At 43.5% G+C, this 25,672-nt stretch overlaps 1 protein-coding gene across 6 annotated transcripts in view; it reads right to left on the reverse strand.

Moving 5' to 3' along the window:
• LOC116278439 (probable ATP-dependent RNA helicase DDX60) overlaps positions 1 to 21,131 on the reverse strand; it is a 35,593-nt gene extending 14,462 nt beyond the window's left edge. The window contains exons 1-7 of one of the 6 annotated variants that reach the window (XM_072940122.1): positions 20,978 to 21,131; positions 20,471 to 20,810; positions 6,104 to 6,188; positions 5,381 to 5,528; positions 3,903 to 4,055; positions 1,727 to 1,831; positions 7 to 207 (exon numbers count right to left, since the gene is read on the reverse strand). In XM_072940122.1, the coding sequence (XP_072796223.1) occupies positions 7 to 207; positions 1,727 to 1,831; positions 3,903 to 4,055; positions 5,381 to 5,497 (576 nt within the window). In that variant the 5' untranslated portion in view covers positions 5,498 to 5,528; positions 6,104 to 6,188; positions 20,471 to 20,810; positions 20,978 to 21,131. Of the gene's footprint in view, positions 1 to 6; positions 208 to 1,726; positions 1,832 to 3,902; positions 4,056 to 5,380; positions 5,529 to 6,103; positions 10,592 to 20,470; positions 20,889 to 20,977 lie in introns of those variants that run through there. The other 5 variants (XM_072940121.1, XM_072940125.1, XM_072940123.1 and 2 more) reach the window with 5 other exon arrangements.
• Positions 21,132 to 25,672: the final 4,541 nt, after the last annotated feature.

Below are 25,672 nucleotides of genomic sequence, written 5' to 3' on the forward strand. Positions count from 1 at the left end.
CCCTACCTTGGCCTCCGCATCCTCTGGATCATCACCCTTGGAAGCCAGGAGCATGAGTCTCAGGACCAGGGAAATGCTGAGTGGGAACTGGCCCCGTAGTTCAGGAACATTGGACTTGATGAGTTTCTCTATTTTGGGCAATGGAATATCAAAGAAGTATACATCCCCCATCAGGTCCTGACCTCGTCTTCCAGCACGTCCAGACATCTGGAAGCAGAGCAGAATCACAAATTAAACCTTTCCTAAACATCTTCTCCACCACAGGGTGAGAACTGAGCCTTCTCCATCAGGCTAGAGCAAGTCAACTGTGCGATGTCCGGCCACGCCACATGGGAACAAGAATCCCAGTGGGAGGCACTCAGGAAACTCACCAGGGCTGAGACAGAGCAGAAAACGGGGCACTGCTCATTGTCATGCTCCAACTGCACACCCAATGTTGTGCTCCTTCCTTGCATAATGACACACAGAAGAAACAACAGCAAGAAGAAGAAAAAGACTGGACCCTGGTTTCATGTCCACTTACAGATGAACGTACAAGACTTCCTGCCCCCCTCTACACACCCCTCTCCCACTCTCCCTCACACACACATGGGCTGAGTGACAAATCACCACAAAACTGCACAGACAAAGGAGACACAGCAGCGAGATGAAATTCAGAAACACCACTTGTGAAAAGCAAGTTAAGAACAAACTCTCTGCAGAAGTGATATGAGTTCTCACTTGAGACGTGCTTGGCACATGCTAAGTCCTCTACACTTTTTATACGGACCCCCAGCAACCGCCACAGGAGGTGAACAGTCGTTACCCTACTTACAACACAGTGACTGGGGCTTGGGGAAATCAGAAACTCGCCGAAGTCAAACACCAGGACGTAGGACAACCATGACTCAAAGCCTGGCACTCAGACTCCCAAGTTCATCCTCCGAAACATCGGAATGCCCGGCCACAGAACCAGAGGCGAGACCCCAAAGATGACACCAGAGGGGCTTCATGCCCAGATCAGAAGCAGGAGGAGAAATCAAATGGACTGGGGCTGGTAAAATGCAGGAAAAATACGGATGTTACATGAGGTACGAACAGCCCCCATCGGGGAATGAAACGCACTTACAGAGGAAGGGAAGGGAGCCTGGATACAATTTTTAGTGCTGGCTGATATGTGGAGCAGAAACAGTCACCAGATGACCCTGAGCCGGGAAACCATGCGAGGACAAACCACATGCATGCTGGGCTCGGGAGAACTGAAAATCAGGACCAGTGCTTTAATCCCACAGGCCACGCCTGTACGATGGAAGACAGTGGAATCAGGGATTACAAGGCAAAAGTCCAGACCTCTAGAGGAGAGTAACCAAGTGGGGCAAAGACAAAGGCAAGGACATTCGGAAGTGGGAGGGAGTGTTTCTCCAGCAGCTCCCACTCATGTCTTCCCTAAAAACTGCTTCATTCAACTCCTGCAAATGCTGTGGGACAGCATTTATCAGTCCTGGAGACAGGACAGAGGGGCCAGGCCATGCAGACACCTCACCCAAGGTCACGTACCTGGTGGTAACAGCCACCGAATGCCAGGCTCAGGAGCTGCCAGCTACAGCACAGCTGAAAGTGCCTGTTGGGCTCAAATGACTGTGCCCACCAATGCAGCATGAGTACAGACTAAAGGCTCATGTTTCTTACTATTTTCTGGCCATGTCTGAGAGTGCAGTCATATTTGAGTTTATGCACACTGCAGTACCTGTCTGTAGTTTAAAGCATCCAGATAGACCGAGTTTTGAGCAAAAACCACTGATTTACAAGGCATGTTGATTCCTAAGGCAAGTGTCCCCGTAGCTGTCACCACCTGGAAAAAGAATAGAACAATTACTTCATAAAACAGCATTTCAGTGGAGGCCACAGAGTAACTGAAACTCCTGCAACTCAGTGAGGCCCCAGAGGGACAGAGACACGAGTGCATGGGCATTCTCGTGGTGTCACAGCACCTCTGGGGCACCCACCCAGGCCAATCCCGCCACTCAGCTCTGCCCAGAACACCCTTCTCCCAAGTATCTGTTCACCCTGCTCCTCCGGACCTCCACTCCACGCCAGAGAGAAAGTTCTGGAGCATGACACCCCAAATACCCACCCGTCCTCATGACCCCCTGTGGCGTCAATGACATGACCACAGGTGAGTCTGGTTAAGCCCTGCCCAGCACAGTGTGTCCCCCAGAGCAGAGGGCCTGCCCCGGCCAGTGACTGGGGAACACGCAGAGGGGAATGACCAGAAAGGAACCCTTCACCTGGCGTCCACCCTCTGACAGACCCACGTGGGGGCAGCTGACTGCTTCACCCACTGTGACATTAATGAAGCTTATCTCTATGAAAATCACACATCTAAGTAATATGAGCAAAACAATGTTTCAGTTTTCCTCCTGAATTGCCATAATAACTGACACAAAAATTCTAAAGCAAAATTTAATGTTTCTTAAATAATCCACTTTCAGGTGGATTTTTTCATATAATACTAGGTACGTCTCATTGTCCTCTCTTTCTCTTTATATTGACTGTCGTGAAGTCATGGCTAAGGTTCATGTTTCTCTAATTATTCTCAACCTTAACTCTATAATCTGTCAAAATGAAACACCACTTATGAACTGTTTTTTTTAAACTTCAATAAGAACACAAATGGGAAAAGTAATAACATTACGTTTAGACTATAACCAGCATAAACATCTTTTTAAAAATGTGTTCTCAATAGCAAAACTATCACTTTTCCAGAATGATCCAGTTTCCCATGTATTAAACTAAGGGTAACTGAGCAACTACCAGTTAACAGGTACTATTTGTGCTGATCAAAACAGGTGCACCGCTTTAACTCAATTCATAATCATGTGAAAAGTTTTCTTTCTGGTTACTGACTTTTAAAATAAGTATGTAACTTGTTATTAGTCAAGGAAAAAAACAAGCAAAGTTTTTAACAATATAGTTTGGTTTTTTCCCAGATTACAGAATTACCCTTAAATTAGGGTGTCAGATTTTCCTCAAGATTTACTTATTAAGATTAAAGGATACCACCTAGAGTAGCAGAATCAATCTCTCTCTGTGCACGCGTGCACGTGCACACACACACACACAATGTACATAATACAAAAAATTAATGTGGGTTATTAGAAAAACTTAGGGTCTACTTTAAAATACTACTCAAGGTCTGAATTAACCAGGAAATTATATAAACCATTTCTGTGAATTTATCCAGATGATCCCCGCACATCCTTACAAGACATGCCCCCTACAACACAGGGAGCACTGGGTGGTAAGTGGTACCCTTCCTCCTGTCCACATCAGGGACGGACACAGGGCGTGTAACACGCCCCCTACAATGTAGTGAGCACTGGGTGGGGAGAGGTACTCTTCCTCCCACCCACATCAGGGATGGACGCGGGGCATGCAGGATGACCCTGTGCCCAAAGTCAGTCGAGACACGCAGCGAGCCCCGAGGGTGCAGCACATTCTTGTTCTTACTTCAGCTGCTACCCAAAGAAAAGACCAGATCAAAGGTCTGACCACAGCTACCATGAATGTCCTTCATGCCCATGAGCAGATATCTGCAGCCAAGATCACGTGAACAGCCAAGAAAATCCCCAAATGTTATCAACGAAAAGCAGGGACTGCTCCAAGATCACTGCAGGTATATTTCATGGTAGAAAACACTTGGAAAAGTACCTGTTTAGGGGATATTTTAACCTCATGAAAAGAGAGAAACTGAATGGTAAATTTCAAGTCCCCTCCCTCAGTGAAATGGGATGGACTATGCAGTGGTACTAGGGGGTCGTTAAGAAAAAAAAGATGAGAAAAAATGGTTATTTTCACTTTTTATGGGTGTTCAGCTTCATACAGACACAGTTTCAATTTTTAGAATGAAGAACTTTACCTACCCTAATAAATCCTTTCCTAAAAAGAATCTCCACTAACTGTTTTTCCTTGGCGTTCAGAGAGCTGTGGTGATATCCAATCCCCCTTCCTGCCAAAGCCTTCAATTCTGCACCTTTTCTTGTGAATTTCACTCGTTCAAACACCATCTGCAAAGACTAAAAGAAGCAAGAGTTTTAGGGATTTTGATAATTTTGTATCTAATTTTAATTTAAATCAGAATAAAAAGTGTTGAAATAAAAGTAACAGGCATCCTACACAATAATTTGGCTAACTGTGGTGACTGAAGCTGACTCTCCATGTAAAGAAAATTTTAAAGAATGACAGGAACTACAGGAAGTGATCCAGACTCTGAGCAGAACTGGCGCTGCCTCACCCCAGCTCAGGGGTGAAGAGAGCTGCTCCTGCCTGGGGAGGTTGGCTCTGCCTGCCGAGCTTCCCAGGGGGAAGAGAGGTTTGTTTCTCCAAGAAGGCAGAGCAGCTAACCTTTCATGGTCACAGAGAGCCTTAAAAATAGCCATGCCCGAAGAGGGAAATCCACTTTTATGTACCAAGACAAACATCGCTTATGAGAGAGAAAAGGAAAAAAAAAAAACACCCTAAATCTTAAATCCAAAAGCAAGACACTTCCATGGTACTATTACCCACACAACGTGATGCCAACGATCTATGAAAACAGTGACTAAAGCACTGCTGTTAAACAGGAGGAGACCATAAGTGCCCAAAGAATGACACGACAATGCACACGCAGGGGTGGGAGCGTGGTCACAGGTAAAAGGCAAGACAGCGGGGGAGAGCACAGCTCCGTGGTGCAACACATGCCCAGCAGGCACGAGGCCCTGGGTTCAACCTCCAGTACCTCCTCTAAATAAATAAATAAATAACCTAATTACCTACCCCCCTAGAAAATACAAAAAAAAATTTTTTTTAATTAAAAAAAAATTAGGTGAGAAAGGCTCACCCAGAAGGGCCGTGATTTCTTCTGATTGCTGGGCTTGCTTTTATTGCCACTAATCTGTATTACCAAAGGCACGCGTCATGTGCGTTAAAACATGTGCGAAGGAAGAAATGGCACCCCACTTTCAGAGGTTTCAGTGTCTTTTACATAAAGTCTGTTCATGAGAAATTCTGTGTATGGTATTTGAAATGTACTGGACCACATGTGCTGAAATTCTCAGGTGAGGCAGGTGACACAGGAAGGAGTCTGGACTTGAGGCTGAGAAAAACAGCATCACAGAAAGAAATAACGGAAGGACAGCCACTTCCAGTTTCACTGTTAATACACAGAAAATCGTCCATAACCCTATCTTGCCCCTTCCTTCAGACCCACTCAGTGACCCGAGGGGTCAGGCACAGCCAGCAGGTCATGCACAGAAGTCTCTGTTCTGGAAAGGACGCCCTGAGCTAGAGCACTCCACTCCACCTGCAGCAGGGACGCAAGGGCAGGGGTGTGAAATGATTTCCCTCCATCCCACAGGCTGACCTCATTGTCTATTGCCTTCTGGTCAGCATAGGTACAGTCCTGAGGAATCTCCAAGTTCTTCTCAAGAACCCTGAGCAGATGATCATATTCAGCATCATGGATTAGGCTCTGATCCATTTTTCTGGGCTTTTTCTGGCTTTTTCCATCTCTGTTTATGAAAACAAATTTTAAGGAGTGAGGTGTGAGATCTGGTCACCAGGAGCAGCCCAAGACTTCCCAGACCCCTCAACAGGTGGATGCTCACTTGCACACACCTGCCAGGTCCTGCACCAGTCCTCCTCCTCCCCAGCCTCTGCAACTTGCAGGGCTGCATCAGAAAAGCCTGACCATCTCTGCACATTTCCTCCCTTCTGCCAAATCCCGTTCTCCAATATGACCCCTGATCCTTGTTCCTGTGGCCATTCTCCTTCTCAGCCTTTGTAACACAGGGCTGGGAGGAAGTGGTGGGGGTGCTCCTTCTCTCCTCCAGTGGACGCTGCTACAGCTGCTCTTAGTTTGGCTGCTAAGTGCTCTTGGTGACACCCCTCCCTGGAGAACTGCCCTCCAGTAACAGGAGACCCTGCGAAAAGCCTGGGAGGTTACAACCTGTCCTGGGGCCAAGAGGGTGACCCCCACCAGTAACTGACTAACAGGAGGCACAGGAGTCAGCCACCTGAGAAGCAAGATGGTGGAGCAGAAGGACGCTTGTAGCTCACCCTCTCCCACAGATACACCAAAACTCACATCTATGGACCCATTGAGACAATCAGAGCACCTGTCGAACTCCGACAGAACATCGCCCTCTTCGAAAGACAAAGATGCCAAAAACCTGGTAGGAGAAAAGGAAAAAAGAAAGAAGAAAAAGCAAAACAGTGCAGGACTGGTCCCGCGGGGAGGGAGCAGCAAAGGAGGAATAGCACTTGTTCGCTGGGTCTCCCCCCTCCAACAGAGAAGCCAATCGTAAGGAAGCATTTAATACCAACACAGGTATGGCTGCCCGTCACTGCCCACCAAGCCAGCCTCTGCCCTGTGGTGTGATTTCTGTCTTGTTGTCCTAAATGCCCAAGTTAATGTGGCCCGCTTTGAACACTCAAGCCACCTCAGACTTCAGACTCATGAGTTTAAGCACATCTTCCTCCTTCCCCTCACTCCCATCCCTCCTTCCTTCTTTTCTCTTCCTCTCTCTCTCTCCTTTGTCATTCATTCACTTAGCTTATAAGGCCACTTCATACAGCCTCAAGGACCGAGTGATGCCTTCTCCCTCCAATTCCAAGTCCACACTGCACACACTGAGTAGGCCATCTTTTCTCCAGCCAGCTGTCCCTGTCTTAGGTTGTCCTCCTCTGAGGATCTTACCCGTCATTGGCTATCCAGCCGTCCATCCTGGACACATTGGGTAGGCCATCTCTTGTCCAGCCGGCAGTGCCTGTCTTAGGTTGTCCTCCTCTGAGGATCTTACCCGTCATTGGCTATCCAGCCGTCCATCCTGGACACATTGGGTAGGCCATCTCTTGTCCAGCCGGCAGTGCCTGTCTTAGGTTGTCCTCCTCTGAGGATCTTACCCGTCATTGGCTATCCAGCCGTCCATCCTGGACACATTGGGTAGGCCATCTCTTGTCCAGCCGGCTGTGCCTGTCTTAGGTTGTCCTCCTCTGAGGATCTTACCCGTCATTGGCTATCCAGCCGTCCATGCTGGACACATTGGGTAGGCCATCTCTTGTCCAGCCGGCAGTGCCTGTCTTAGGTTGTCCTCCTCTGAGGATCTTACCCGTCACTGGCTACCCAGCCATCCATGCTGGACACATTGGGTAGGTCATCTCCGGTCCAGCCGGCTGTGCCTGTCTTAGGTTGTCCTCCTCTGAGGATCTTACCTGTTGTTGGCTATCCAGCCGTCCATACAGGACACATTAAGTAGGCATCTATCATTCAGCCAGCTATGTGACATTTCTCACAGCTTGTTTATCAGTTCAACCCATGGTTTGTTCTCTACAGCCTTCAGGCAGGGCTTACAGTTTCCTGATAGCCAGTTGTTCTCTAGTATCAACAACCACCCGTCACTTATACTTTTCGTGCCTTTTGCCTTTATGCCTCAGGACATCGGCTCAATCCACCTTCCAGAAATTGAATTTGCCTGTCCTCCACTATGATATCTCAAAAAACCTCAGCTTTGTCTTAAGACTTAGCTGTCTCTACCATCTGAGATCTCTTGATCTAGTCAGGGCTACAAATCCCAACTGTGGCATTTAGAAATGGGATAAAGATGGGAAGGATGATAAAGCTGGAGAAAGGAATTAACATTTGTTTTTCCCCCACTATGTGCCTGGCTCTGGGCCCAGCCCTGACACATCAGAGGTTTCAATTCTACTTCTGAAGAACAGCAGGGAGGCTGGAGATGATACTTCCACTATCTGTGACTTTGGGTTAGGAAATAACTCTCTTCATCAAGATCCCAAGTGTTTTCATTCATGAAAACTAACCCACTTCCTTGAATTACTGATTTTCAGTTGCAGGTCTGAGAATTGATGAATATCTGTAATGAAATTTTGACCCATCTACAACAAAATAAGAAAAACAAGGGCAACAAAATGCATTTATCCGTAGGCTAAAATAGTCTATGTAAAGGGTTACCCTTTGTTCTGAGACCACAGTGGAACAATATGTTAAGATGGAGCAAAGTGATTCCTTATTGGAAAAATTGAATACAGCCAAAATTATCCTTCAGAATTTCTTATGAAGGTACAAAAATGAAGTCCAAGCCAATCACAGCCTAATTTTCCCACAGCATAGAATAGATTGCTAATCCTATGGTTGAGTGTATCTGATGAAATAATTGGGCTTCCTTTACGTGTCATGATGTTTTCAAAAACAAACCTCTTAAAGACCTGAATGACACATAGCTGAGGGACATGGGACTGCAGACTCAGGGGAACAGAAGATTCACTGTACACCCAGACCTGCTAGGAGAAGGGAAGATTCGCACCTTCCATGCCTTCATCAGTCCAGAGTACATGCTCAGTAAGTGGACAGCCGACAGACTGTCCCACACTCTTTAAAGTGTGTACTTTTGAACGTATATGGTTGAAGAGAAGTCACAAAAGTTAAACGACTATATGACACTTTGTCATTTCATTGTTGTGTTTTAGTTTTTGGTGGGGGAAAAAAAAACAAAAAACCTTCCTTTCATGACATGAGGTTAAGATCAAATAAAACTTTTAGTAAAAAAGGAGTTCGAAAAATAAAACATTGACAGCCTTGTATCAATCTCCAAACCCTTTTAAAGGATACTTGTTTGTGAAATTCAGATCTCTGAATATGCAAGTTATAAACAATATTAGAATAGTAAGCAGCTGCCATAGGAAACACGGGGGGGGGGGGGAGTTGCAGCCAATATCCTAAGGTCAAACCTGGATTCCTAAAGAAATGATCCATCTAAAGACTTCTTTTCAAGAGTGCTGAATTTAAACACCATTACTTTTAACCTATTTTTCTAACTTTCCATGGTTCCTTCTCATAGCATAGTTGAAAAGTTAGCAAAAGAATAGATTTACCGTGTCAAAATCTAGTTCTCACCCCACTCAGATAAACCTACGCCACTCCACCTCAAACTCCACATCTAGCCCCTCAGCCAAAACCTCAGAGTCATTCTTGCATGTTCCTTCTCCTTCATCCACTTCCAATCCAACAGAGAATCTTGCCCATTCTCTCCTTAAACCAGATCCAGATTCCAACACCTGCTCACCACCTCCAACCCACAAGGGACTGTGCAGATTATCACAACAGCTTCCTCACTGGCCTTGCTGGTTCAACCCTCGTCTACTCAGCACAGCAGCCTCAGCACCTCTACTAATGCTTAAGTTAGATCAACATTTATCTGCTCAAAACCTAAAAGTGGCTCCCATCATTCAGAATCCCAAGTTCTTACTCTGGCCAACAAGAGTGACTTGACACATGTATCTCACATACTTCTCTGACCTCATCTCTTGCTGCTACTGTTTCATGAACTTAGGACAGTGTCTGGCAGAAGGCAGCTGTTAGACAATGGGTATCGGGCTCTGTTATCACTAGCGTTACTTCCATTACTGCTACTGTTACTCCCAGCACTGTTTTGTCACCCACCACTTGCTCCCCTCCAGCCACACCACCTTTCTTGCTGCCCCCAAACACGCAAAGTGGAGTTCTGCCTTTACACTCTGCATTTACTGTTCCCCTTGACAAGAACACCCTTTTTCCCAGATATCATCCAGACCTTTCCAGGCTATCTGCAGGACTTCCTCACTCACCACCTTCAGCTCAAATACTCACTCAGTACGTCCTTCTCTGACCACTCTATTTTAAAATTGCAACTGCTCCCTCTAACCATGACACCCCATCCCCTTTCCTTGTTTAATTGTTTTCCTTACAGCAACTACCACCTTCTAGTATAATACATAGTATCTATTTTTTTTATAGTATCTATTTTTTGTTGTTGTTTATACTTGTCTCTCTATATTTTAACATAAGCTCCAAGAGGGTAGTGATCTTGTACACTTTGTTTACTTCTGTATACTGGCTAGTAGATAATAAATATTTGTTGAACAAATAACATTCAATTATTATATTCAGATAATCAAAAACCACTAACAATTTACTGAATTTAATATCCATTCATGATATTTTTAAAACTCCTTAGAAAACTAGAAATATTAGGGTATTCTCTCAATCAGACAAAGGTAGCTTTAAAAAAATTCTACAGGTAAGGTAACATTTAGTAGTGAAATATTACATTCCTTCCCCCAAGGCTGAGAATTTAACAAGGATATCCACTCTCACCATTTCTATTCAATATGGCACTGGAGGTCTGAGCTAATGAAATAAGGCAAAAAGAATAAAAGGCATTAATATTATCAAAGATGAAGTTAAACTGTTTCATTCAAAGATGATGACTGTCTCTGTAGAAAATCCAAAAGAATCTATAAAATGTTAGGACTAGTGAGTGAATTTAACAGTATCACAGGGTATAAAGTCAACACCCCAAAATTCATTTTACTTTTAAAGACTAACAACAAACACTTGAAATATAAAATTTTAAAATATCATTTATATCCTCAAAAAATTAAACACAGGATTACCATATGATTCGGTAATTCCACCTCTCATATGTAAACAAAAGGATTGGAAATAGAGACTTGAACAAGTATCTGTACACCAATCTTCATGGCAGCATTATTCATAATAAACAAAAGATGAAAATAATGTCCATTTATACATGACTGGATAAGCAAAATCTGGTATTATATATAGTAGAACATTATTCTACAGTCTGAGAAAGGAATGAAATTATGACACATGCTACAACATGGACAGGTGTTAAAGGCACTGTGCTAAGTGAAATGAAGCAGAAGGACAAATATTGTATGATTCCACGTATATGAGGTGCCTAGAACAGTCAAATCATACAGACAGAACGTAGAATGGTAGTTTCCAGGGCTAAGCAAGGGAATGGAGAGCTATTATTTAATGGATACAGAGTTACAGAGTAGGATGATAAAAAAGTTCTGGAGCTGGAGAGCAGTGATGGTTGTACAACAACGTGGATGTACTTAATGCCACTGAACAATACATTCAAAAATGGTTAAAATGGTATATTTTATATTATATATAGTATCACAATAAAAAATATCATTTATAAAATCATCAAATGCCTAGGAATAAAATTAATAAAAGATGTGCAAATCCTCCACCCTAAAAACTACAAACATGGCTGAGAGAATTTTCCAAAGACATGCATAAATGGAGAGAAAAACTACATTTATGATTAGAAAGACTCTATTATTAAGATGTCAAGTCTGCCCAAGTTGATCTATAGATTCAACGCCATCTCCATCAAAACCCCTTGATTTTTGCCTTTGAGTTTGCATTTTCCATGGAGCTGCCTTTTCAATAAACAGGCTTATTACAAAATTTACACAAAAAGCAAAAGATCTAAAAAGCCAAAACAATGTTGAAGAAGGAGGAAGAGGAGGAGGAGGAGGATGAAAAGGAGTAAGAAGATGAAAAAGAGAAGAATTTACACTACCATGTTTTGAAACATACTCTAAAGCTATAGTAATTAAGAGCAAGTAGTACTGGCATAAGAATAGACAAGAAGGCCAATGGGGACAGAATACAAAGTCCAAAAATACACCCAGACACTATGACCATCTGATTTTCAACAAAGACACCAACGAAATTCAGCAGGGGAAAGAAAACTCTTTTCTATATAGTATGGGAGCAACTGAGTACCTTTATTACTGCACACTGTACACACTCCCCCAAAATTAATTCTCAATGGACATGGATCTAATACTTAAATGCGATGGCTAAAGCAATAAAGCTTTTTGGAGGAAACCCTAGAATGATGTACTTGGGAACTGTGGCAAAGATTACTTAGCTAAGATGCAAAAAGCACTAATTATAAAGTGGAAAAAAATATGATAATAGACTTCAACAAAAGGCAAAACTTTTATTCATCAGAAACAACATTAAGAGAGTGAAAAGGCAATCTATCGACTAGTAGAAAACAATCATAGTACATATATTTAACAAAGGATCTGTATTAAAAATACATAAAGAGTTACTACAAATCAACAGTAAAAAGATAATCATAAAAATATAAGAATGAAAAATACTCAACATCATTAGTTATCAAGGGAAATAAATTAAACCACAGTGAGATATTAAGAGATCCTCCCAAAAGGACAAAATCTAAAAGACTGGTGATGCCAAGTGTTGGTGAGGACATAGGCAAGTGGGAACTTTGGTACACTGCTTGTAAAATGTCATCCCGTGTTTGGAAAACTGGTTAGCAGTTGCTAACAAAACTGAACTTCCACTTAAATTAAGCAGGCTCACTCATATGACAAAGAGAAGTCTATATGTCCACAAAAAAAAGTGTACAGAAATGTTCACAGCAGCTTTATTCACAAACAAAAAATGGTAAGTGCACCAATGACCATCAACAGCAGAATGAATGAATATGATACAAAGGAACAAGCTATTACTGCACACGGAAGAACCTCAAACACATTATGCTAAATGAAAGAAGCCAGCATCAAAGGTTGCATATGTATGATTTATATGACATTCTGGGAAAGGTAGAACACTAGGGATGGAGAACAGATCACTGGTTGCCAGGATCCGTTGTGGGAAGGAGCATTTGGATTCTGACAGGAGATTTGGGGGCTGTATCCTGACCATGGTGGTGGTTACAGGAATCTATTATGTGTTAAAACTCATAGAAATGTATATGTAGAAAAACAATGAATTCAACTGTATGTAAATTTAAGACTATTTACATCTAGTGAAAGGAACCAGACACATTTCTATGCAAGAAAGCATAGGTACAGGTCCTTTTACCTAAGGCTGAAAAACAGACCCAACCTACCTATGGGGAAAGAACTCAAAAGAGTGGTTAAATTGGGGTCGTGATATGAATGAGAAAGGGAACTTTCCGTGGTGAAGGAAAGGTTCTAAATTTTCACCTGTGTGGCAGTCACGTGGCTACTGATGTCCTTGAGCTTTATACTTAGACCTGTTCACTTTACCTCAGGAAAGTTTTGCAAAAAATTTTTCATGTTGACAGGCACGTGATTATGAAGAGAATGCTCAAAACTTCTTATTTTCCCACAACTGAATTTTAATTGATACACTTAAGTCCTTAAGTTTTTGAGCATTAAGCTTTCTTTCCGGCAGGAAATTAGGTACCTAAAGGAGCTTCTTAATTCTGTCAAATATTAAGTCAGAAGCCAAAGCCACCAGCTCCAGATCTCTGACTTCTTCACTTATTACTAAAAACAGCCTTAGGGGCCAGGGAGCCTGGGCTTTCCCTGCACTTTTATGAGACTTTCCTCCACCTGAGCTGAGTTAACTCAAAATCTATATGTGACTCAGTCAAACTGTTATGAATCCAATAAGAAGACATTTGCATTCTGGGTTAGAGGCACAAGAAAAATGCTGTAATAGTTTAAAAAAGAAACTCACATCTCCCATTAAAGGTGTATTAATTCCTGTTTGAGTTTCACCAAACAAAAGATGTTTAAATCTTGACTTAAAAGGACGTCAAAGCAACACTTGTCAGTATGCAAAATCTAGAAAATAATGCAGCAAGAAAGCACTAGCCTTCGGATTAGCTATTATATAGACTACTTTCTTTCACCGCCTCGATTCATAGCCCCCATGGGAGTTTATTAATGTAAGGCTAAGTTCACGTTAATTAAGCTTCACTGCCCTTGACCGCTTAAACAGCTAATCCATAAAAAATGCAGCTGCTTTTGGACAGATAGATTTATCTATCCGAAATCCATGTATTCATAGATAGGTATCTCTATGTACTTGTGTATATACAGATATGTAATTACTGACCATTTTTCCCTTTAACACTTCCACTGCTTCAGCCAGACTGCATTAGCATCGTGCACCATTCATGGATAAATGGTAAAGCACTGCCATTCACGTTTGCAGTCCTTCCTATGTGGAAGAAAACTGAAATAAAGCTGCAGCATCAACCATGTGAGTTTGAACCTCCCCTTGAGCAGTGGGTATTTTTCACACATCTTCTGAAGCCAAGTCTCTGGACTCCCAAGCCTTAAACTGCTAAGCAAAGTCAAGTGGAGTGTCCGTGCCAACGATGAGAGAGCCTGACATAAAGAAGTATCAGCTGTTCGTCACTGTTTCATGTCCACCTGGACCTCCCGTTTGGCTTTATCATTTTTCCTGCAGCCACCTCAAGCCAACCACTCAGACCGAATCACTATGGCAACTCGTGAATGCCTTCCACTCCATAAAATGACTGCTTCTCCCCAGGTGCTTTCTTTACCAGGCTGTTTAACAAATAGCAGGGCAACTGGGAATGAGCCTGGGAAGACCTGGCTGGGACAGGGGGCCTGAGGTGACCCCTTCGCACACCGACCCGTGGTGGCATTGCACACTGTGGCCCCCAGCCACCTCACCTGAGGCCACGGATGGGATGCTGAGGCCCTGGCAGTGCTCTGTGTGGCAACAATTCACTGTAAAGAGGCAGCACCGCATTGATCCTCGAGGAAAGTAGGTGCTAAACGTTTGACTCACAATGAGGACAGGACCGCATTGTTGAATAACATTAGACTACTTGTCTGGGCTTCGACTCCCACAGTCCTGTGACAATGTCCCAAAGATGCAAAGATAAGTCACCTTCAGGACATGTTCCCTTGTATGTGGGAGACAGTGAAAGTCTCCCTCCTTTTCATTCATGACAGCAGCCCTTTCAGGTCCTTAAACAAAGGAGTGAGAGATTTTTTTTTAAGCCCAGTAGGAAAGGAAAGAGGAGAAGGAATTCTGATATAGTGCACATGCCCTGGAAAAGCAAGAGCGAAGCTGGGCAGATTGTGGTCCCTGGGGAGGCCATGGGCAGTCCCCCCATGCTCCCCCAGTGGGAGAAGAGGGGACTGAGAGCTTCCATGGGCCCATAACCCTCTCACTTCGCTACATGGAGTCAGCAGTTGGGAGACGTTGCCCTTCTGTGGTCCCTAACTGGACCCTGATGCTGTCACAGACACCATGGGGATCATCACAAAGTCCTGGGCAAGGGAACGCTTAGGTCCCAGGTCAGTGCCCATTTCACTTCCATCTTCCACAGAACACAAATCACCAAAGAAACCAAGGTGCTTCCACACTATGTGTCTTCACGGATCAGATTTTCCTTTACCTCCAAGACAGTTAACCCCAAGCATCCCCACTCCCTCCTCTTCCTCCTGCGATGGGACGTGCCCGTGCCCTTCGACTCCCTCTAGCCAACAGCTGAAGGAATTTTCCTTTGCCTTCACCGAAGACTAAATTGTATCATTAAGGCTTCCATCTGAACCTTGTTATTTTGACTTTTTGACTTGCTTTGCACTCTCTGATATATAAAGTAGCAACAATTTCTACAATGAACAAGTGTATTTGTCCACCAGAAATTCTTTCTGTCCCTCAGCTTCCTAATGGTTATGTATTTGAGAATCTGAAAAATTGCCTGGTGTGATTTAACGAGAGCATTTAAACAGACTTTTCCTACAAAGCTTATCAGCTAGTTACTTAACCTGTATGAATAGGTTAAATATTTTCCATAGTATTTATACAAATATGATACCTGGTTTCACGTTCAACCTAATAAAAAGGAAGTTATTCTTTCCTTAAATTACTCCCGTTTCTTTTATTTTTATCTTTCCCTTCTTTACAACCACTTGACTAACAGAAATGCACAGGGCAGATGTGGAAATGTCACTTTATAAATACAAGATGCAGCCAGTATACTGTTGTTGTCCTTGTTTTAGGCAAAGAAAAGGTAACTATTCCTCCAGGATGTACGCTTTGGCCATGAAACTGACGTCTAAAATCAAGTCAAAGGACTATGTCGAGTTAAAAACAACAACAAACTGGAAATGAAACAATCTATGTGCTGCATCCAGAGTGGTGAAACAGAGGCTAGTGTGATACGCAGAAAGTATCCCAGCACGTTCTGGGTGCTTAACAAAGTGCTCCTTGTTTCTGTTATTTCCCAAAGGCTCCAAGCACAAATACGCTGCAAATTCTCTGCCAACGGAGAAACGCTCTGCTAACGGCTTCATTCATTCCCACAAGCTATATTTATTCATTTTTCAACCACAGTGGCATATTGAACATGTATTCCTGGAAATTCCTGAAATCCATTCATTAGGCTTTCAGCTAGCTTCTCTTGCACCTCCACATTCCAGGAGCCAACCCCAGCAAACCCAAGTCCCAGATGCTCCACAGGCAAATGCCTTCATATCCAGCGCCGGGCAAGGAAAAGGCCTTTAGGCCAAGACTGCATGATGGTGAGAGATCAGCTAGCCCTGCATGCATGTCGCCTTTTAACTCATAGTAAACCCAACCCCCTAACTATGACACCACCCAAAATACTGCCTTCCGTTGCAGGTCCTACACCTTCTGCCTTCTGTTTGCTTCCCTAAACTCAGAATAGAAGCAGATTAGACCAGCAGATGGCTGACATGCTCTTGTGATCTGGGACAGCCCTTGAAAGTAGGCAGGTGGGAGGGAACAGCTTCAGACCAGCAGGTTGCCCACTGGCAACCTCACCTCGGTCATTCCGTGCAGCCCAAGAGACAGCATGTCATTCAGAGGGTAGACAGCGAAGACCCTGACAGCTACAGCTCAAGGACCATCATGCCCCCAGCACAGTTTATGTTTCTCAGTAAACAGGGAAAGAAAGCCCCCTGGAAATGCATCTGAAATTGGGCAGTTTCTAACAGAACTAGAACTAAAATGTAAGCCTTTTTTAAATTACATTTTCCCATTATAAAAGTTCTAATTGGGAAAGACTATGGTTCTAGTGCTTCAATTTACCTATGAAACCAGAAACACCACTAAATACAGCTAATGACAAGTGACCTCACAAAGATGTCACAGCTGATGTCTGGAACAGCAACAGGATATAGGGGATAGTCCCCCCAAAAAGTACAGAGACAAATGAATTATTCCATCAACAAAAAGAGGGGCCAATCTAAACATCAGTATATGAGACAAATACTACATGGTATCACTTACGTATGCAATCTAAAAAAATACAACAAACTAGTGAATGTAACAAAAACACAGACTCACAGATACAAAGAACAAACTAGTGGTTACCGATGGGGAGAGGAAAGGCGGAGGGCAATACAGGGGTAGGGGACTAAGAGGTACAAACTATCAGATATAAAATAAGCCACAAGGATATATGGTACACCACAGGAATAGAGGCCAATATTTTAAAGTAACTATAAGTGGAGTATAAACTTTAAAAACTGTTAATAACTATAGTGTACACCTATAACTTATATAATACTGTACAGCAACTATGCTTCAATAAAAAATAATAATTTAAAAAACCAAAATACAAACATGCTATATGAATGCCTCCACGAGAAAAACACTAGGTTGGGAGTCAGGAGACCTAGGTTTCAAGTCCTGCTCTGGGGGTCATCCAACATATGACCTCTGGGTTTCTATTTCCACATCTATGAAACAGACATTAGATTTGATGATCTCTGAAATCCCCTTTCTGCTTGAAATGCATATTGGCCTGTAAGGGACTGGATTTTCAATTTAAACCACTGCAGCCCTGCAGAGAGTTCTGAAGCTACACAGCCCCAGGATACCTTTTCCCTGTCTTCTAAGCAGCCCACAGGCTGTGTCTCAGACTCCCACACTGGGTGCCCAGGGGCTTGGCTGTCCTGGGGAACGCCTGAAATTTAGGCAGGGGCTGCTCTGGGGCTGAGGGAGCAAAGGGTGCAAATACGAAGATGAAATGCTGTGATTTTCACTGAAAAGTACCACATCCAAGCAAAGCTAGTGTTCACACTTGCTCCTTAGCTTGGAGGTCTTTCCTGGAAAAGAAAAATCGCCAGCAAAACCACAGTCCCTAATCAGCAGGCCCCAAACCCAATCTTTCAGCAGGACGAGGAAGGTTCAGGGAAAGCCAGAGCTGTACTTCCCCGCCCACAGCCCACCGTGATCCAGCCCAGCGTCAGTTCCAGAAGTTGGGAGGGGAGAGGCAGGCCGCTTACAGCCTCCTCCTGCCTGACCCAGCTTCACATGGATGGAGAAAGAGAACCCGCTTCTGGATTCTCAGCCTGCACAAACCACAGCTCCTCTGATTCTACCCCTTAAATCCAGTCTCCATCAGGAAGCAACCAAGAAAATGTGTTCTGTCCCGAGGTTGATTCTGGAACAAGGGAGGTAGGCGACCTCCAAAGAATCCAGAACAGGGGAATGTCTTCAGCTACAACAGAGGGCACTTGCGCTAAATGTAACGGCTCTGCTTCATGAGTTTAATAATAATAAAGAAAAGCCCAGAGAGCAGAGCCACTGACTAAAGCAGCTGTGCAAAAGGAGAAGACATCCTCAGTGGAAACACTGCTCAGTGATCTATCAGTGAGGGTACTTATGCTCAAAACTAAGTTACATAAACAAGGACCAGAGTCAATACAATGAGGCCTGTACCCCTACCAAGCACTGCTGAAGGGGAGCCGCTTGTAGCTCCAAAGACAACAGCAAAGTTTTATCAAGTAAAAAAGCAGAAGAGGGGAAAGTGAAAACGTAACCTGTTGTCACAGATATTTGAAGTATTTGAAAACAAATCCGACCAGAATGAGCAACTCACCATTTAAAACGTAATTCAAGAAATTGCAAGAAAGTATTTGAGAAGGAAACACAAGTAAAAAGGGCAAGAGTTCTACCCTGGGAACAGCAAGAAAATCTGGAAACAATGTGTTCGTGTCCTGGGGGGAGAAAGCTAACCCTGAAGAGATGAGAGAGGCACTTACAGAGAAAGGAGGACTAGCAGGTAAGGGGAGGCGAGATGGGGCCTGGGATAAAAGGGACCCATGGCAGTGAGGAGCTTCAGAAATCTGAGTGACAAAAAACATGCAAAGACCACGTACACAAATTGTCTGCGGGGAGACAGCCCGGTTCCCACAAGGAGGGCCATTGTCATTGGCACCGAGCAAAAGGATAAGATGTGATTCCACCCTGCCCGGGGTCCCTCTGCCCTAGTCCTATCTTTTACACCTGAAACAGGAAACTCTTCTTGGAAGTAAACAGAAGAAGCGGGGTGAGAAGTGTCAGGCTTGAGCTGCCTGGCACTGAGGGCAATTAGACTAAAGTGGAGGCGGCACACACAGTGAGATATTCTGGGGAAATGCTTATTTTCAAGAGAAAAATGAGACTTTGGTCTCAAAGAAGAGGAGACTAGGCATAGCCCAGTGTGAAGCCTGAGGAGGGGGCAGGAGGGATGGGAGCTGCCCTCCTATGGCTGCCACCAGCTGGAGGGAGAACCTGGCATGTGGGGTCCACAGGAAAGGGATGGGCACATCCCCCAGGGGGAAGCTGTGCCCCAGGGTGAAGCTATGCCTGGACACAGCAGGACTTAAGCTTAAGGATTTAAGGTATCCTTCCTCTGCTAGTCACTCACACCCTAGGTGGACAAGAAGATGTCTCCTGGAGTTGGGAAGGAGGAAGAGAGAAAGGTAGCACTACGACATGCCCGTTCACTCCTGCATGTGTGATCCAGCCCAGCTATGAAGAAGTCACTGGCATCACTGCCACCACCCTGGTCCTGGCCCTCATTATTTCTCCCTGGACCATCATGATTAGATTCTTCTTCTACACATCCCTTCTGACCTAACTCTCCCTACACCTCAGCCCCACCAAATCTCTGCCACACTGCTTGCCACCAGAGTACACTTTCCAATGCACAAATCTGATAACGTCCTTTCCTGCTTAAATGTCTACAATGCCTCCCACTCTCTTCAGCGGTCAGCAAGCTGACCTGTGGACCAAATCCAGCCTGCAAGTGACAAATCGGTTTAATGTGTTTAAAGATCTGTAATAATAATAATAATAATAATAATAATAATAATAATAATAATAATAATAATAATAATACTGGAATGCTACTCAGTCATAAAAAAGAAGGAAATAATGCCATCTGCAGCAACATAGATGGGCCCAGAGATTATCTATACTAAGTGAAGTCAAAGAAAAATATATGCTATCACTTATATGTGGAATCTAAAATATGACAAGTGAACTTATTTATAAAACAGAAACAGGCTCACAGACATAGAAAACAAACATGGTTACCAAAGGGGAAAGGGGGAAGGGAGAAATAAATTAGGAGTTCGGGATTTGCAGATACAAACTACTATATACAAAATAGATAAGCAACAAGGTCCACTGCAGAGCAAGAGTACTATATTCACAATCTTGTAGTAAACCATAAGGGAAAAGAATACAAAAAAGAATACACATATCCGAATCACTATGCTGTACACTAGAAATTAACCAAACACTGTAAATCAACAAAACTTCAATTAAAGAAAGAACCGTAAGAAAATAAAAATAAAACAGGAATATTTGACAGAGATGTATGTTCCCTGCCAGGTCTGAAATATTTACTATCTGGCCCTTTTCAGAAAGTTTGTCACCCCTTATAACTTTGGCAAAGAGCAAAGCAGCCAAGTATACAGCAGATCTTTCATGATCCTGCCCCGCCTGCTCCTCAGCCCCCTCCGCCCCGCTCTCCCGGCTCTGAGCCCCCCGGGGACGGAACCTTACCGGGCCCTGGTTCTCACGGTGCTCTGTCCCCTCGTCCGTCCGGGAAGGCCAGCTCCTGGCGACGACCGCTGACTCAGGCTTCCTCGGGAACGGCACCTCCGAAAACAGGGCACTTCGGCCGCCCCTCGCAAGTCTTTTCTTTCTTTACACCCACCGGGCCATGAATTCACAGGAGTGGGTTTCCACGGGGCTGGCTCCTTGCCCTCGGCTCTCACGCCGCCCGCCTCTGGCCGCAGCAGGCTGGCGCCTCACCGGAGCCCTCTCTGCCTTCCGTCTTTCTCAGACCGCTTCCCCGACACGTGTCAGGAGGCGCTCCCGCTCCAGCGGCGGGAACCGGGCCCTTGTTCGTACACAGCGATGCCAGCAGCGTGCTGGGTGCCGCCGCCGCCGCCTCCCGCCCGCCTCCCGCCGCCGCCTTCGCCCGCCGCCTCCCGCCCGCCGCCCGCCGCCCCCCGCCCGCCGCCGCCGCCGCCGCCGCCGCTTCGTGGAGCCGTTAGCGGGGCCTACCTTTTCGAAGAGTACCCATGCCCTCGATGGCTCCAACACCCCTTTTCTTGTGACTCCGCGTCCATGGGGCCCCAGGAGCCACTCCACGTTCGCGGAAAGGCCTGGAGGACACACAGCGCTCACCGCTCCGCTCCTCATCGGCGTAGGTCCTCTCTGGAAGCCACTGGAACAAGGCGGGGCCCGCCCCCAGGAAGGGGGCGTGGCCACGGCGCCCGCTCCAAGGACCCCGGGTCAGGCTGCCCTCCGCGCCACCTGAAGAAACGCAGCCCCACTGTGATTGGATGAGGCAATGCACTATAAGATGAATGTAATAATGGCCGCATCTTTTCAAATACAGAATATGGAAGTTTTCATTTTCACAACTATGAATTTGGTTTTCCAAAATCTGGTTACCCAAACCAGAAACTAGCATTGTAAATTGATTAGACTTCAATAAAAAAATTAACAACAACAAAAAAAAAGAAAACATTCCTGTCATTATGTTTTCCTGTCATCCAGGCTGGAGGAATCCTGAATTTTAAAAATTATTTTTGACTCATAGGACCCTTTAAGAATCCATTGATGAACATGGATTTTCTCTTTAATAAAATATGCATCTGTACTTGAATGTGCACAGACACACACCCACCCACACATGCACACACACACACACACACACAGACTGATGGGAGACCTTGTATGCAGTCTCTGGATATTGGTGTATTCCCGGCTAAAAAAAAAGATTCAGTTCTAAAAAAAAAAAAAAATAGCGACTGCACTGGGCTCAAGGAGCTAGTATTCTAGGGGAGGGGACTGTCAATTTTTCAATCTATCAGCGTGTTTTCACTAGGCATTTGCATAGTTCTTGGTGGTTGTTTCACAGTCTGGGATGGAGAAGAAATGGACACACTGTCTACCCAGCCAATCACACAGGTCTTGGGAGGCAGCACTAATGTCTCTGAAGTTAGTAGAACTCTGGACACGTATCTGATTGCCGACCGGCATTTCCACTTGGGTGCATAGCAGACATCTCAAAGTTAAGATGCCTCAGACTCAGTGCTTCCCCACCTTCCCAGTGGGGAGATAAAAGGCAGCCTCCTAACTGTTCTGATTTCTAGTCTTGCTCCCCCGTCATCTATTTTGTTTTCTTGATCTAAAGTGAACATTTTACAAAACACAAATCTGATCATGTCATTTGCCTGCTTAACCTGAGTCTCCAGTTGCCTTCCTGATAAATTCCAGGTTCTCCAATTTGGCAAAGAATGTCCTCCATGATCTCCTGATCGTTTCATCCTGATTTCTCCCGACTACCCCTGTCGAGCACTGTGCTTCAGCCATAAAAAATTATTCACAGTTCTTAAATCCTATTTTTCTCCTTTACTCTAGGCTTTCTCATAATTTTCCTCTGGCCTGGAACATTATTCCTCTTCCTACTTTGCTTAATTAACTATTTGTTGTTCAGTTCTCAGCTAAGATGATCATCTCCTCTGGGAAGTCTTACAGACCTACCCAGAACTGTTTATCCATTGGCTCTCCTGCTTACCTTCATGTGATGAGGTGGTAAAGGATATTAACTTGTGGTCAGGCAGATCTGGGTTTGAGTATCAGCTTTGCCAGTTATTTCAGGAGCAATCTTGGGAAAATCACATGGTACGTGGTGCTAATCATAGTGTCTTGTGTGAATAGGATCAGACACTTTCAGCACATTGCTTAGAACATAGTGCTTAATAACTGCTAGCTACCTCTGTTAGCGCCTCACTTAACAGTCTGTCCCCAAAGCCTTAAGTGAACCATCCCACTTTCAGGTCTGATAAGCAAGCTTCTCCTCTCTCCACCTTTTTTAAATGCATGAAAGCAATCCTATTTTTTAGTGACAAGTCTTTCTCCTAATATTACTGAAGGTTTCACTCAGCCCCTTTGGGAAAATGTGTAGTGAATCTGAATGAGAACTTTGAATAACAATTTCTAGAAATATAATTATCATCTTCAACTCTTAAATTTTGAGGGGCTTAGATTATTGTGTCTCCTAATCACGGAGGTGCCATTTAAATAGTGAAGGTGTTCTGTCTCTTGTGCAGGGATATTAGGATGCTGTGCTGAGTAATTGCCTTGGTGCATTTCCTGGGTTGTCTGTCCTTTAAAGAATAATTCCCCTGTGTAAGTCTACAGAGACTCTGTTTACTGGGTCTTTAGAAACCATCTAGTTGATCAACATTCAGGGAAAATCTGTATCTAAATGAGTCAAGGATGTTTGTCTTAACTTTTAGAGATCTAAAATGGAACGGAATTCCTTTTAAGATATACTCCCTTTGCTAAAAGTTAAGCACATCTCCCCAGTGTGCTAGTTCTTCCTAGTTTCCATATCATGAATAACTTTAATGATGGCAATGAGTTATTAAAATTATCCTATGCTCTCAGCCTTCTGAAGATGACATCATATAAATTCTTTTGGTTGTTCATCATCCAACGTGTCTTCTCTGAATGTAATCATGTGATTCAATACTAGAGAACAAGAGACCGGTTTGGACACACGTGTAGCATTACTACCTTTTTAAAAAACTTTAAGGAGCCTTATTATTTTAGGTATTTCATTATTCATCTATCATAAAAGAAGTGTGATTAATGGCATCGGGAAAGGATGAGGCGATAAAAAAAGGAGGAAGGTTATAAATAAGTGTGATATTCTTAGAGTTCTGAGACTCAGGAATTTCTTCTATATTCAATATATCCTCTTTCTCAATTTAGAGATGATGCTTGCCATAGCTGTGAAGAATCCTGTTGCAGACTGACTCTCTCTCTCTCTCTCTCTCCCCCTCTCCCCTATCCTGTCTTTCTTTCATAGACCAGGCAATTCAGGTTTTATTGACTTATTTGAAGTCAGCAAAAGTCTAGCAGTGACTGCCTTACCCACTCTGGGGAGAGAGGAAGTAATTTCTCTAAATTGTTTCTATTCATTCCTGCTTCTCAAATCGTGAGAAAGATCAAAGACCAGAAATCCACATTCAGATTACCCAAGTACCAGGAGTGGGCCCCAGCCCTGCACTCAGATTGGGAGTAAAAGAGCTACCCCAGCAGATAGTTCTAGAAGAGAATCTCCATAATCACTACCTGGTAGGCCCTCCATCCACTCCTGCAGCTTAAATCCAGGCTATACATAAAACTCATCAAATGTAGGTCTTCAAAAATGAGTGCTGATTTGTTATTTCCTTGGGAAGGACATAGTTGCCCTATAGAAATGTTCTCTTCATGTATAGAGAAGAAAGAAGTCTTACCTCATTCTTCCTTTAAACAAGCAAATGCTAATATAAAAGCCCCAATAATCCATTTTTGTTTTTATTGTGGTTCCCAGATCTAGGGAAATGGACGTACAAATAACTGCTGCCGAGAACACCTGAATCAAATACTCTGAATGAAAATAGAGAAAATGATTAAATATTGCTTTTTTCCTAGGGATAAATAATTCTAAGGGCAGAAGTATGGATTTCTGCCTGCTGTCTATCAAACTTCGCCAACTGAAGTAAGCTTTAGGCATAGCTTAAGAGTTCTACAATCCGCAATGCTTTGAGTTCTAAAATCTGCAATATTTATGATTTACCAATAGGTGGCACTATAAGATAAAGAAGATGAATTAGCCCCACAAGAACAAAAAAGTATTAGGGAAGATAAGTAGGAAAATTCAGAAATAAAAAAGGTGATTTCTGTATTTAAATCTTATTATTCTCCTAGTTAGATAAGGCAAAAATATTTTTTCCAGAGAAACATTCTAAGATAGAAAGAAATGCACTTTTTCTTTCAGAAATTAACAGTTGTACTTGCCAGTACTGAAATTCCCTGTACCATGGGTGATTTAACTTTCTACCTAGGATTATATCATTTAGAACTCAGTATGGAATTTCAGCAATTTGGAACACTTGGGGCTTTTGAAAACGTGGGACTATCAAATGAACACACACACAGTGTCAAAGATGACCTTGGCATTGGCAGGTCTGACATTCAAAATGACTTACAAGTTAAGAGATCCAGGCAGAAAAATGTGTTACTTAGTCATCCATGTCAGTAGGACATCTTTTCTTTCTTTCATAGCTTGGGACAAGAGTTTTTCTAGAGTCAGATTTGTCTCCATGTGTGTTGTACATCTTCTTTCCTTCTCCACGAATTAAATTTACTCGTAATAATCCTCTAACCAACTGGCTTTGTTGATTAGGTTCAGGTTATTTTGAAGAAATACATAATCAGTACAATGGAACGCGCTACATATCTTTGAAATTTGTTTCTTGCCTATATTCTTAGCAATAATGCCGTTTAACTGAAAAGAATCCGAACAAAACATACTTCATGCTGTGGAGGCAGGCAGCCAGCTGCTTATATAACCCAGCACTGAAAAAAAGCTCATTCACGAGGAATACTGATAGGAAAGTAGTCTTAGCTTAGAAACCACTTTGTGATTTTGGTCCTGTGGTCTCTTGGCTATAAGAGAATTTTTTTTTCAGTATGGCTTTTGAAATAACTCCTTTTTTTCTGTTGTGTTTGGGAAAATTGGCATGAGAGAAAAAAGTTAGAACAACTTAATTAAGTATTTAACCCTCTTAAACTTCTAAAAATCCACTCAGTCTATTTTCTTATATGAAGGCACTGTTAAAAAGGGGAACTTTTATCCAGTTTTGGAAAGACATGACAGAATGTTAAGATCTCTTATGGTTTTATATTCCCAGTTCT

The sequence above is a fragment of the Vicugna pacos genome, chromosome 16 (assembly GCF_048564905.1).
Source record: "Vicugna pacos chromosome 16, VicPac4, whole genome shotgun sequence".
Taxonomy (NCBI): Eukaryota; Metazoa; Chordata; class Mammalia; order Artiodactyla; family Camelidae; genus Vicugna; species Vicugna pacos.